General features: G+C 42.4%; 1 protein-coding gene across 1 annotated transcript; it reads left to right on the top strand.

Moving 5' to 3' along the window:
- The first annotated feature begins 4,946 nt into the window (after positions 1–4,946).
- Positions 4,947–14,687, top strand: MOG (myelin oligodendrocyte glycoprotein). Its single transcript, XM_037046024.1, has 8 exons — positions 4,947–5,126; positions 6,348–6,695; positions 11,487–11,600; positions 12,870–12,890; positions 13,213–13,233; positions 13,814–13,930; positions 14,187–14,207; positions 14,613–14,687. Exons 1-8 carry the CDS (start codon positions 5,045–5,047, stop codon positions 14,624–14,626), a joined length of 738 nt encoding a protein of 245 aa, XP_036901919.1. The 5' UTR covers positions 4,947–5,044; the 3' UTR covers positions 14,627–14,687.
- The last annotated feature ends 34 nt before the right edge of the window (positions 14,688–14,721 follow it).

The following is a 14,721-nucleotide window of genomic DNA, read 5'->3' as shown; positions in this document are numbered from 1 at the left end:
TGGGAGTGGTGTTTTCAAATTATGTTACTTTATACCTTTAAATTTTGAAACAGGGACTTCTGGCCAAGATGGAGGCATAGGTGGGAATACTGTGCCTCCTTGCACAGCCAAAATTAAGGAAAACAAAGATTTAGAAACAAAAACACAACCAGGACAGAAAATTGAACTGTACGGAAGTCCATTTGACCAGATGGAATGGTTGACCAGTCAACCGTTCAACCAGACCGGTAAGAGGGGCAGAGTCGGCGACCAATGGAAAGGGATTGTGGCAGGAAAAGATGTTGGCTGCCAGACCCAGCAGTGCAAGAGGCACAGGGCTATCAGACCCCAGGTGTGGGGAGGAAATGAGCAGAGTGTGCAAGGCTGACTGTGGTCATACATTCACATACAGATAAACTAGACAAAAAAAAAATGGGCAGTAAGACAGACCATGCCACTCAGGGCCCCAGCTATAGGAAATAAAGCTTAAAAGCACCAATTGAAAAGGTGCCGGGAAAGACTCCCAGCCTCACAGGAGAGTTCGTTGGAGAGACCCACAGGGTCCTAGAATGTACACAAGCCCACCCACCCAGGAACCAGCACCAGAAGAGGCCAATTTGCTTGTGGGAAGCAGCAGAGGGGACTGAAATTCGAGAGAGAGCAGAACAAGTGCCATTGTTCCCTCTCTGACCCTGCCTCGACATACAGTGTCACAACCCAGTGACTGGGTTGCCCTACCCTGGTGAACACCTAAGGCTTTGCCACTCACACATAACAGGCACAACCTGACCAAAAATGGCTTAATCAGAATAACAAATCAAAGCCCCAGAGCCAATATTTTTAAGCAACCAAGAGATAGCCAACCTAACAGATGCACAGTTCAAAACACTGGTGATCAGGGTGCTCACAGAACTAGTTTATTTTGATTGCAAATTAGATGAAAAAATGAAGGCTACACTAAGTGAAATGGAGGAAAATGCACAGGGAACCAACAGTGATGGGAAGAAAACTGGGACTCAAATCAATGGAGTGGACCAGAAGGAAGAAAGGAACAACCAAACAGAAAAGAATGAAGAAATAAGAATTTTTAAAAATGAGGAGAGGCTTAGGAATCTCCAGAACATCTTTAAACATTCCAACATCCAAATTATAGGGGTACCAGAAGGAGAGAGGAACAGCAACAAGTGGAAAACTTACTTGAACAAATAATAAAGGAGAACTTTAGGATGGAAAGGTCTTTAGGATGGAAAGCCCAGGGTGCCTAGCAACAGGCAATACTGGAAAATAAGGACTTCAATACCCAGGGTGACCTTTCCTCCCTTAGCATATTGCTGGTCATGCAGTTTAGACTCTATTGCCTTTCATATTGCTTGTCCTGTGGTACAGACCCTCCCTTGATTTTTCTACCACTGGCATATTGCTAGTCATGTGAGTTAGACTTCCTTGGAGCAGGTACAAACAAGGAGGATGGAGAACAGCCCTTAAGCATTAAGCTCCAGGACAGGGAGCTTAATGTGGGTCAGAACCCACATCAAATACATCTAGGCCTCAATTGCATTTCAACTCCAGGCCCAGAAAAGCAGCAAAACCAGACAAGTGATGCCAGGACTGACATAAGGACCAGCTGCACTGAATAATGACCCCCTACCTTGGTACCAACCAATCAATGCAGACCACGCCCCTGAAAGAACACACCTGGAAAGCTGATGAATATTATACTGAGATCCTCTCCTAAGATCTGCACCCTTAAAGTCTTTTAGGAGGAACAATCCAGCACTCTCACTCCCAGGAGCATGCCCAAGCCCTTCCCCTAACTCAACTTGCCCCCTGGGGTGCTACCTTTACTCCCCTCTTTTCTAAGCTCCACAGACCCTTCTTTTGCCTTTGTAATTTGTTTCCTGAGCCCATTTCTTCTACTACTCACTTCTTCTACCTCTGTAACTTTCTAAATAAATTTTTTCTTATAGTTAGTCTTGGCTCTGAACTCTTTCCTATCCAGAACTCAAGTACCGAGGTTGCTGAACCAAGATCCAGTGTGACCCTACCAATCTAACACCTGGTGCCATTCTTGCCACTAACACATGTAAACAGCTTAGGATGCTGACACATGGAAGTGTTCAGTCACATGAGTTTTTTTGTGTTTCTTTTCAGAGATGCTGTGATTTCTCCAAATTGACTTTGATTGTCTAGCTCCTGACCCTCTCTGCTTCCCCGACCCTCCCACCCTGATCTCTTACCCAGCTTTTGACAACTGGACTGGCGCTGGATGATTTCGCCACCCCATGACTCCCAAACACTACCCAGGAAAACATCTTGTGCAGAACACTCCTGCCTAAACCTGAACATGCAGCACAGAAGAGCGCTGTAGAACATTTTAAATTCTGGAAGGAGAGAATCTTCTCTACTTTAGAGGAATTCAGGCCTGCACAGAAGCTCCTCTTTCCTCCTGACTCAGCTCTCCTGACCTTGATTTTTACTCTCATACCTTCAGTATCCAACGTGCATGTGCTCAAACTCTAGCTGCTTTGGGAGAAAAAATAAGCAACTCCTAGCAGACTAGGGTCTTTTCTTCTAGCCCCTGGTGCTCATCTCAGACAAAAATCTACATACAGTCATGTTCCTAGCCCTTGAATGGTATTGCCCAATGTAATTTTTTTAAGATTTTATTTATTTATCTTTAGAGGGGAAGAGAAGGAGGGAGGGAGAGAAACATCAATGTATGGTTGCTTCTTGTGAGTCCCCTCCTGGGAACTGGCCTGCAACCCAGGCATGTGCCCTGACTAAGAATCAAACCGCAGATGTTTGGTTCACAGGCCCAGGCTCAATCCACTGAGCTACACCAGTCAGGGCTGCCCGATGTAATTTTTTGTGACGATGGAAATGGTCTATATTTGTGCTGTCCAATGTGGTAACCACTAGTCATATATGTGCTACTGAGCATTTGAAACACAGCTAGTGTAATCAAGGAACTGAATTTTTTATTTTATTTCATTTTAATTTAAAATGGACACTGTGGCTAGTGATTACTATATTATACTATATTAGACAGCATGGTTTAAATGGTCTGTCTGACACATTATATTATTATTTTTGTTGTCATTTAATGAGACAGTCTTGTCTTAAGATTAGGAAATCTATTTTTCAAGCTTAGTACTAATTCTGGTCTCATCCTTCAGTAATCAGCTGATCTCAGAAGGTGAGAAAAAAACTTCTATTTCCATTCCAGATCTCACTTTCCCCTTTGACACCGAGGAAATCAGAGTGGTGCCAAGGCTAAAGGGTGTATCTGGTTACTGGCTTTGTCCTCATTGGCTATGTTGTCTGACAGCTGCTGACCTTGCTAGTCTTCTATGCTTTTGTCTCTAAGCATAGGTGGCCATCAACTTCTGATGTTCAACTTGTAGAGGATGAGGAGTCACTGTAACCAAACGCAAGTCTAGCTGCCTGTTGTTTCAAAGGCTAATACTTGAGAGACAGGAGCTGCTGTAAAGGAAAGTGGTTTTATTCAGGTGCCAGCAACATGGAAGATGGACTCCCATCTCAAAGCCCATTTTAACATCTCAATGCAGGCGGGGGTTTTTATAAGGAGGGAGAGGGACAAGGAGAAGAAAGAGATCAGGGAGGAGGCTGTGGACATGCAGGCAGTGTCCTTGCAGGTCCCAATATGAGTCTTTAATGCCAGCATACTGGAGCGGGTCAGTCCCAGCCAGATTCCTGCAGCTGGGTGATCTGTGTTGACAGAAGTTGTGGTCAAGGCCATTTCTTGTATTGAGTACGTGCAGGAACTGGAACTGCTGGTGCTTGCAACGTGCTTTAAAAAAACTGTCAGGATGTGAGTTGTTTTTATCAGTTTGTTAGTACATCTTATTCTAATTCTATTTCATGATAAGCCACAGTAATATAAAGTTCTTACTCCCTGTTACATCACCACCAGATGTGCCTCTAGTGTGTGTGGACTGTTTTGACCTAGAGGCAACCAAGACTCTGTGGGCTCAAGAGAAACTTCTGTCCTCCCCCTTAACTACCTAGAAGTATTTGAATTAGGGGTTGTGTCCAAAATAACAGATTATCAAAGATAACCTTTTTTACCTATCTATAGGGCAGGGTAAATTTCTGATTACTAAATATTTGCTGTTCTTACCATCCTGCCATAACCCTTTAAAGTCCCAGAGGCACCTTACCTCAGCCCTAGCTCAGAATGCCATACACGTCTCATTTTAACTTTTTGCCCCTGAACCTGTCACATATACAGGGTCTCTGGCTCTCTCATGTATACAGGATTCCCATACCTGTGAATGTAATTAAACTTTGTCATTTTCTCTTGCTAATCTTCTCATGTTGATTTGATTATTAGCCCAGCTGAAAGAACCTTGAGGGTAAAGTTTACTCCTCCCTACAAACCCATGACTTTCCTAAATGTATTCTTTGGAATCAAGAAAGCTACTAAGCTTATGTGGCCCATCATGCATCTGAACATAAAGAAGGGAAGTTGGACTTAGGAGACCTAAATTCCAAGTTAGGGGAAAGGAAAGATAGACATGAAGAAGAATGACTGGGCAGTTACAGTTATGTGGCAGTAGAAAGAAGAAAGCAAGAATAAAGGTTCTTTCTCTTTTAAAGGCCAACAATGCTCCCTCTCCCTTGGGTAATACTGAGAGGACAGGGGTTGAAGCAGCCTTACACACCACCTGGACAAGTCTGAAATCCAATGAGTCCTGATTCCAAATGGTCAGATCCTAGGAGCCCCTTCAAAGACTGGGTCACTGGGAGGGAGTAGGGGAGGAAGGCCTGGTACCAGGCAGCCTCTTCTCTGTAGCTCTGAGGGGGTGGGAAGGCAAACCCTGGTCATTGCCTAGGTCTGTAGCCCTTTTGTGTAAGTGCCTGGCAAGGATGACATGGGAGTGTTCCTCTGAGCACAGCTGCAGCATGTCAGGAGGAGGCGAGGCCAGAGCACTGCCCACCCAGATCCTTCCTCAGGTTTTTCAGCAGTGGGGAACATGTACCCCAAAGTCTCTGCTTGTCTTGACCCTGCTGCAGGGGGTCTGTGTACCCAGTGAGAGTGGAAATGGCAAGTTTCTTGAGCTCCTCTCTGCCCAACTGCCTCCCCTGCCTCCTCCTCTTCCTCCAGTTGTCTTCTAGTGATGCAGGTAAGGTTGATCTTTATTCCTGCCCTGGGAGTCCCTGAGAATAGAAAGGCTAGTTTGCCTAGACTCACCTCCTTCAATTTACCTCAAGTTACCATGCAAATTATCTTTCTGAAACACAGATGTGCTGACATTGATCCCCTCCACAGAAAACTTCCATGGTTACCTATAGCTTTCAGAGTAGAACCCTAATTTAACTCCAGGCTCTCCTCGAATTCATTCTTACCCATTTTTTAGCTTTGATTTCTCACCTACCAAATAGGGATATAATAACAATTTCTTGGAGTTGCTGACAGGGTTCAGTGAGATGAGGTACATAACATGCTTAGCAATGCCTATCTCACAATAAATTTGCAATTTATGTTTATTGGATTATAATATCTTCTCACATTTGAGAGGTCTGTTCCACATGATCAGGCACTAATAAGTTTTTGGAGAGGTACCCTGTGCTCATGTGCTGGGGAGAAATAAAAGAAACAGAGGACAGATTTCCAACTTCAGAGAGCCCCTAACAGATGAGGCCCAGTCCCTGCACTCCTCCCCAAGGGAATATTTGCAGGTGAATGGGGAAACTAGCCTTATCTTCCAGTAGCCCTGAATCTAACTGAGGAGACACATTCCATGTCAGATGAGACTGGGAGTGTGTACAGGGTGGGGTCCAGGAGCTGTAGCGAGGGCTGGAGGTACAGAAGAGAAAAATAAAGAAATGGAGCCACAGCCAGGGTGCAAGGTCTCTGTGGAGAAGAATTTGGAAATACGTTGGGAGCAAGGACAGAGGCCTGAGAAGTGGTAGAGAGGCACCAGTAGAGGAATGACAAAAGTAAAACCTCTAGCAGAGAGTAGGGATCAATTTGGCCAAGTCCAAGCAGAAAGGCCCACAAAGAATTAAACTGTTAGAAACTAGACCATGGTTCAAGGCTGGGTTGAAGAACAGGGATGGACACAGTTGGCAGAGAGGTAAGCAGCAACTGTCAAGGTGACTACATGCTAGAATGTTCTGTTTAGGGCACTCATGATAGCTCTATAACTAGAGATCTTTTATTTATATAAATATTCAAGACGAAAAATCAAGCTCTTTCCTTGTTCTAGAATACCACTTAAAATATTTAGTCAAATTTTAAAAACTAAGTATCTTCTTTTCCTGCTGTGAACCAGTCCTTCCCATGACAGGCTTGTCAACGTTCCTGCTGATGCTCAGTTTCTTTTCTTTGATGTCTTGGACAGGACAGTTCAGAGTAATAGGACCAGGGTATCCCATCTGGGCTCTGGTGGGGCATGAAGTGGAATTGCCATGTCACTTATCTCCTGGAAGGAATGCTACAGGCATGGAGGTGGGATGGTACCGGCCCCCCTTCTCTCGGGTGGTTCATCTCTACCGAAACGGCAAGGATCAGGATGGAGAGCAAGCACCTGAATATCGGGGCCGGACGGAGTTGCTGAAAGACAGAATCGGTGAGGGGAAAGTGACCCTCAGGATCAGGAATGTAAGGTTCTCAGATGAAGGAGGTTTTACCTGCTTTTTCCGAGATCATTCTTATCAAGAGGAAGCAGCAATGGAATTGAAAGTGGAAGGTAAGTAGTGCCATATATACTACTGGGTATCATCTGTTGGGTGGCCAAGACCTGCTTCTGAGATTTTAATCATTCTCTTACTTGATATGAACTCCTTCAACCCAAACATCTCTCTCCTGACAGTCAACTTTATAGAAATATGTACATCAGAACAGAAGCATTAATGTACTCACAGATGTATGCTGAGTTATTATTCAAAATGGTAGAGGACCCCAGGATGAAAGTCAATTCCCACAAGTAGGGAAGTAACTGAATAAATGTTCTTATCCATACTGAGAATATTATGCAGCTGTTAAAAAGATTGTTTTAGGTCTATAACAGATGGCTCACAGGCATTCCACAAGGTATTGTTGAGTGACAAGAGCAAGCTACAGATATAGGGAACAAAAACAAAACCTTATGTTTGTGAATATATTTTGTATATTTCAGAGAAAAATATGAGGAGAGATCCATAAGAAAGTTAACATGGTTCACTTTAGGGAAAGAGAGGAGAAGAAAATGGGGTGTGGTCCAATCAAAGATCATAAAAGAAAAGACCATAATTATCCTTATGATCATATTTATCCACTCATATAAAATGTATATAAATGTACATTTGTGGGTACATATAAGAAAAATTAAAGAAAATATTTTAAAGAAACAAAAACAAAAATAGAAAAAAGTGATAAATAGAAGCAACAAAATCCAAAATAATTAATTCCTGATTAGTGTGTGCTATTAGAGGGGAATATGAATAACCTGAAAGTTAATCAAAATTCACCAATGGACTTTTTTCTTTCTTATTCGCTTTGTTTATTTGTTATAAACAAGAGGATTATTCCTGAAGAGTCAAATTGACCAAATCTATTACAGTGAATTCCAAAGTTGATGTGTTTTGTTAGATGAGAAACATTATTGAAAAATATGTTCTTGGTAAACATAGTTGAACTGAATAAACAAGTAAAACAAATATCTGAATATAATTTGATACATATAAATATATCACCTATAGATTTTACTCCCATACTCCCTTTATCCAAATTTCATTTTCAGTATGTTTTGTGTGATGGATGACTTTGCAATATTTCTTGTTTGTTTGTTTTATCCCAGGATGATTAAGTTATGGACAAGGTGAAGTGGGTGAAAGGGGAGCTTTCAAAGTTAATTACTATTTTTAAAAATTGTATTTATTGACTTTAAAAAGAGAGGGGAAGATAGAGGAAAAAAACATTGATTTGATAATCCACTTGTTTATACATTGACTGGTCAATTCTTGCATGTGTCCTGACCTAAAATCAAACCCACAACCTTGGCTATTTGGGTGAAGCTCTAACCAACTGAACTACCAGCCAGGGAGAAAGTTAATTGCCATTTAACTGAAGGACAAAAATGTTCTGAGGGCCCATACAAAACATCAGACAATAGGCCAGTTTTGTATCTCAAGGCTGACTGCTACAGCCTGGAACCAGATGATGGCATTGTATGCAGGATAACAAAGCACTATTTCTAGAGATAGACTGCAGGGATATGAATAGCTTTGTGTGTCACAGAATGTTCTTCATACAGCAATTTTTTCTAGAGGGGAGGAGGGTGTGGATTTTTACCTGCAAAGAAGTGTAATACTGAAGACCTCTCTAGTTTGCAGATTTTCCTCCTTCCTGTTCAATAACTTCCTAGTTCAATAACTGCCCCCCAGGACACCCTCATTTCCAGCACACCAAAAAAAAAAAGTAATGTAAAAACTGTGCCTCAGGGGAGAAATTTTTCCTTTGAATTGGTTTCCACATTCCAGCCCTCTCCTCCCATCTCATAGTCTGCATGTCCAAGAGCCTATAAAAAAGAGTGTTTCACAAGTAAACAATGGACCACCTAACCTGGGAAGCCAGAAAACTGAGGCAAATTTAGGACTAAAATGCAATAACTGTATTATTGCAAGTTTCAGATGTCATTACCTCCCCCCCTTCACCAAAGAGTTTTGTTGTCTCTCTGACCTTATTTTTTCTTTTTTGTGATTTTATTAATAGTTTTCTCTAATCCTTTCTTTAAATTCTTCATTATGAAACTTTAAAACATATACAGAAGTGGAGAGAATAGCAATAATGAGCTTCCAAGTACCCATCACTGCCTGCAACAGTTATGACCAAAAGACAAATTGTTTCACCTGACCCCTCTCATTACCTACCACCCTCCCCAACTGAATTACTGAGGAAAATCCTAGGCAGCATTATCATTTCATTGCTAAATCCTTAAGTGTGTATCACTCAAATATAAGAATACTTTACTGGTGTGGGGGCAGGTAGGAGAGAGTAAAGGGGTGAGATAAATGGTGACAGGAAGAGCCCCGGCTGGGTAGCTCAACTGGTTGGAATATCCTTCTGATACATCAAGGTTGCGGGATTCAATCTCTGGTCAGGGCACATGCAACAATCAACTGGTGAATACATGAATAAGTGGAACAAGAAATCAATATTTTGCTCTCTCCCTAAAATCAATAAATAAGTAATGTTAAAAAATGGTGACAGCCCTGGTGGCTCAATTGGTTGGATCATAGTCTCATTCACCAAAGGGTTGCAGGTTTAATTTTGATCAAGGCACATACCCAGTTTGTGGGTTCGACCCCTGATTAAGACACATGCCTAAGATGCAAGTTTGATCCCTGGTTAGGGCTGTATGGGAGATAGCTAATCCATGTTTCTCTCTCACATTGATGTTTCTCTTTCATTCCTCCTTTCTCTCTCCCTAAAATCAATGGAAATATCCTTGGGTAAGGATTTTAAAAAATGATATAACCACTTAAAAAATACATACATACATACATACATACATACAGAAGGAGACTTGACTTTGTACAATGCAATGTGTAGACCGTGAGAAACACTATGGGGAAAACACCAACTGTGGACCTTGTTTGGACTCAACTCAAGCCAATTATAAAAATATAAAATATAAAAATACTTATGGAACAATCAGAAAAATGTGAACACAGACTGAATATTCATGATATTAAGAAATTTTGTTAATTAAAAATGTGATAATAGTGTCGTGGTTATAATTTTTAACATATTCTTTTTTCTGTTTTACTCTTTTTAAAAACAATTTATTGGGATGACATTGGTTAATAAAATTATACAGGTTTCAAGTGTGCAACACCATAGCACATTATCTGTATCGGGCACATTCAGGGTGGTATGGCCATAGACAAAAAAGGTGTGAGAAAAAAGAACTAATAATGTATATGCTTGCTAACCATGCCATTACAGGTAACTTCAGATAACAACTTGAAAATAGACTTTGCTGCATTGTCTTCTATGCTTGTATTTATTTATTTTTTTAAGATTTTATTTATTTATCTTTAGAGGGGAAGGGAAGGAGAGAGGGAGAGAAATATCAATGTTTGGTTGCCTCCAATATCAATGCGTCCCCTCCCTGCTGGGAACTGGCCTACAACCCAGGCATGTGCCCTGACTTGGAATCCAACCATGATCCTTTGGTTCCGCAGGCCTGCGCTCAATCCACTGAGCTATGCCAGTCAGGGCATGTGCTTGTATTTATATTTAAGAAAACTACCTGGCCCATTTATTATTTTTTAAACGACCTTTTTTTATTATTGATTTTAGAGAGAGAGAATGGAAAAGAGAAAAAAACATTGATTTGTTAGTTGTTTCTCATGTTTCCTGATCAGAGATCAAACCCACAACCTTGTTGTATCCAGACAATGCTCTAACCAACTCAGCTACCTGGCCAGAGCCCTCCTAACCCATTTAATGTTGCTTACTGTGACTTAATTCTTAACTTTGATGGCAGTATTTTATCCAGCCCCCCTAAAGTAGAAAGCAAGATGAGAAAGTTTGGACTGCAGTAAGGCCCATTGAGACCAGCAGCTGGGGGCGCTGCTGAGCAGACTCTAGAATGGGAAGAAGGCAGGGACTATAGATCCGAACTGTCTCTCTCATTATCCATCCCACTCCACATATGCTCAGTTACTAAATTCTGTGGATCTTCCTTTCTCAAAAGCTCTGGAAAAGAGGTTCTTAATCCTTGTGTGTACATTGCACCCTTTTGGCAGACTGCGATGATGGACCCTTCATAGTAGGATGTCTTGAATGTGTAAAATAAAACACATTTGTACTAAAATAGTTACCAAAATATTAAAATAACAAGATATGAGATGGCTCTGATAATTAGTGCAATTTCAAAGTGATGATGAACATAGATGATATTTTGAGATTTCTATAACTCAATGTGATTTGAAAATATTTGTGGTTTTTGTTCATATTATTGTAGTGTGTTGCTTATAATCGAAAGAAACACTTAATTTCAGCTTAAATGTTACTAAAAGTAAGGTTTTTTTTCTTATTTAAGTTCACAGACCCCTTTACTTCCTCCACCTCCACCACTGCCCTAGTTCAGGCTCTGGTTTTTACTGTTACTATTACCACGCCCTCTTAACTGACTTCCCTGGGGTCTCCCCTCCTTCTGTACTCAGTAACCAGGTCTTATCACTCCTCAGCTTGGAATCTGTCAGTTTACTCCCTAGGCCTTAACAATTAGCTGCAAATCCCTTAGCTTGTTCTCAAAACTCTCCAAGACTAACACAATATGAAACCTTGAATGCTGTTGTTCTAACCTCCAGCCCTTCTTAGAAACCCTCTTTTCCTTTGGAACTAAGCCCAGGTATCAATTTTATGCCATCTTCTTTGAATCTTGGTGACAGTCATTCCTTTATTCAACTTGATTTATCTCACTGTGGGCACTGTACTGGGGGCGGGGGGGGTGGGGATGCAGCACTGGGCCATGCACTTCTGCTTTCAGATCCCTTCTATTGGATCAGTCCTGGAGTGCTGGTTGCCATGGCAGTCCTTCCTGCGTTCCTCCTACAGCTGGCTGCAGGCCTGCTCTTCCTCTGCCTGCAGCATAGACTGAGAGGTACAGGTTGGTGGGGACAGCTTGGGGCCCATTCCTGAAATGAGCTGGCCTCTTAGAGCTTGATCAGCTAACATTTACTTTTAATGACTTCTTGGTTTAGAATTCCATAATGACAGGTTTTACACAGTACAGAATACTTCTGTGTAAATAATAGGACCTTGCATCTCCCTATGAGGTAGGATGACATATAATAGCCCCATTTGACAGAGAAGGCAACTGAGGCCTAGAGTGGTTCCCTGATTTACTCAACCTGACAGCTTGTAAGTAGCAGAGCTCAGGCCTAAGCTCCATCTTTTGCCCCCAGCACCATGTGGAGCATTTTCACATACCTGGAGGAGTAAGCTTCAGAGTCAGACAGGTCTAGGCTATTAGGGGGTTAAATAAAAATACTGAGTAAAAATCCTTACCACATACTAGGTTTTCACCAGTTCCTCCTTCTTTATTCACTGAAAACTCTGTTTAGCTCTCAGTGAAGCTCCTCTTATGTGCCCAAAACTTCCATTCCCAGCCTTATCCCCACCCCCCGACCCCAGAAATGTTCTCAAAGCCAAAGGGCGCCAGGACCCTGAATTCTTCTTTCCCCTCCCACTCCTAAGAGCACGAAGCAGCAAGGGGGGCTTGAAGTGAGGGGGAGAGGGGATATTGGTGGCATCAAAAATGGGGGCTCTTTTCTTCCCTTGAATTCATCCCACATATAAAAGGCCTTCAGTCCACGTCCTGAGCAGAAAGAACCTGATCAATGACTTGTGCAGCCTGGGTTTGAATCCTAGCTCAGTTGTCCCACCAAGTACACTCACATCCTCCCTCCTAAACGGTAAGGGAGGATTAAAGGGGGCAATGTTATGTAAAGTGCCTAGAAAAGAGCCAGTCAAAAGTAGCTCTTCAACTAAATGTTTAGTTCCTCACTTCCTTGTTCAAATGGGAAGTGGCTTTACATTTACAAAGTGACACCCCAGCAGGGAGGAGTGGCAACGAAAACTGAAAAAAAAACAAGAAAAGGAGCAAAGAGGGGTGGGGAAGATAATAAAACCTTGTTGATTTGCCACTCTGCTGTCCACCTAAGGCTCTCCACATTCTTTATCCCAATATCTAATCCAGACAATAGCTAGGAAAACAACCTGAACTCGTGGCTCCAAGTCCGGTGCTCTTTCCATCCAAAGGATGCTCCTGAGCGAGGCAGAGCCTGCACAAAGGCCCAGGGCACTGGGTATGTAAGGGCCCAACTTGTGCCAGAGCAAGAACTAAAAATGTTGCCTTTTTCTATTTTAGGAAAACTTCGAGCAGAGATAGGTGAGTTCCAGGCATTTCCCTCCTCTTCGTTTTTGGGGATGACAAAAATGGTCATTTTCTTGGAACTCTTTTGCCTCTGTCCCAACACTGTGAGTTTCCTTCAGGCAAACTATTTACTATTTAAAAATACCAAAGCAACTCAGAATGGTAGAAAATTTCATTTATCTTCCCTGCTGAGCCAGGATAGACACAAAATCCTAGTTTGCCTCGTATTACATAGTGCCAGCTAGTAACAATTTTAAGTGATTAAAAAACAAAGACTCGGGGGAAAAGGTATCACTTTTGAATGCTTTCTAAATCTCTTTCCATTTGTTCCTTTCAGAGAATCTTCACAGGACTTTTGGTAAGTGCTGGGGTACCTCGTTTTCCCAGGTCAGCTATTTCACTGGTTCCAGTCACCTGGGGAAGTAAGGATCCCGGGTTCCTGGTTGGTCTTCTGCCACTCTTTCTTTGAATAAGTCACCTGCATCTAGGATAATAGTAAATATGTACACCACACTTGTGTTCCAGTGTACTAACTGCTTCACCTGTTAATTCACTCTGTAGGGATAACATTGTGTACACAACTTCTCTCAGGAAATACAAAGGAGAGATAAACAGGTCCTTTGAACAAATACTTGATGTTTAGTTGGGAGGTGATACATATACATGAATTAACTGGAGAACGAAGTAGACGTATATAACCAACTGAACTCTTGGGGTGGTGTTATTAGTACAGAAAGAACTGTACATGATTAATCAGGGAAGGCTTCTTGGAGGAAAAGTGAGGACACCAAGCCCCACTAGAATGTTGCTCAAGTTGATAAACATATGCAAAACTTTGAGATTTATGCAATGTCTCGAGAAACCCAATATGTTATGGAGAGGGGTGTGCAGGGCATAGGAGAGTGGTTAATCCTGTTTGTTTTCGGTGGACAATTCAGATCCCCACTTTCTGAGGGTGCCCTGCTGGAAGATAACCCTGTTTGTAATCGTGCCAATTCTTGGACCCCTGGCTGCCTTGATCATCTGCTACAACTGGCTACATCGAAGACTAGCAGGTGCAGTGGTGGGGTGACAAACAGGACCATTAAACTGTGGGGCATCTAGTCAGTCCAGAATGGGAAACAGAAAGATGAACTAGGGCTCCAGATGCAGGGATTTCCTTCCTTTCTACCCAGGGCCAACTGCAGGCTTCTCAGAGAATCCAGTCTGTTGGTGAAAAGGGAAGGGTGGGTCCTTGTGGATCTGCACAGGGAGGGTGTAGAGAAAGAGCTAGTCATCTTCCACCAGTCACCTATTTCTCTTTGTTTTCAGGGCAATTTCTTGAAGAACTAAGTAAGTTTTCTCCTCCTTCCTATTAAGCTGAACAACACACGCGCGCGCGCGCACACACACACACACACACACACACACACACAGAAAAGCAGCAAGAGGGGGCTATGGAGGGATACAAATCCCAGAGGAAAGGGGGGTCTGGGCTGCATGGGTGGATGGGGGATTCCTGTGAGGTAGGAGCCACCTTTGCCAGCCTTACAGGTGGCAGGCATGGAAGCTGGGGGCACTGCCATCTTTAGTGCCCCTGGGCAAAAATTTCACTCCTTGGGCCAGCTACCCTATGCCTTGGCTCCAAGATCACCCATTGAGGCAGACAAGAGAGGATGATCCCAGGATTTTTCCTTGGTTTAATGGTTTCATTATAGAAACTACTAACAGATTTTTCAAGTTATTTTCTCCTTCTAGGAAACCCCTTCTGAGTGATTTCACATCTTGGCAAAAGTGGAGAAAAGCCTGGCTGGTCCAAAGATTGATCTTTGAGGATGTTGCACTCGCACTTCCAAGAATGGTCTAA

Source organism: Sturnira hondurensis, unplaced genomic scaffold, assembly GCF_014824575.4.
Source record: "Sturnira hondurensis isolate 20B ecotype Veracruz unplaced genomic scaffold, ASM1482457v3 Scaffold0004751, whole genome shotgun sequence".
Taxonomy (NCBI): Eukaryota; Metazoa; Chordata; class Mammalia; order Chiroptera; family Phyllostomidae; genus Sturnira; species Sturnira hondurensis.
Note: the sequence above shows the minus strand (reverse complement) of the source record. Positions and strands in the feature narration are given on the sequence as shown.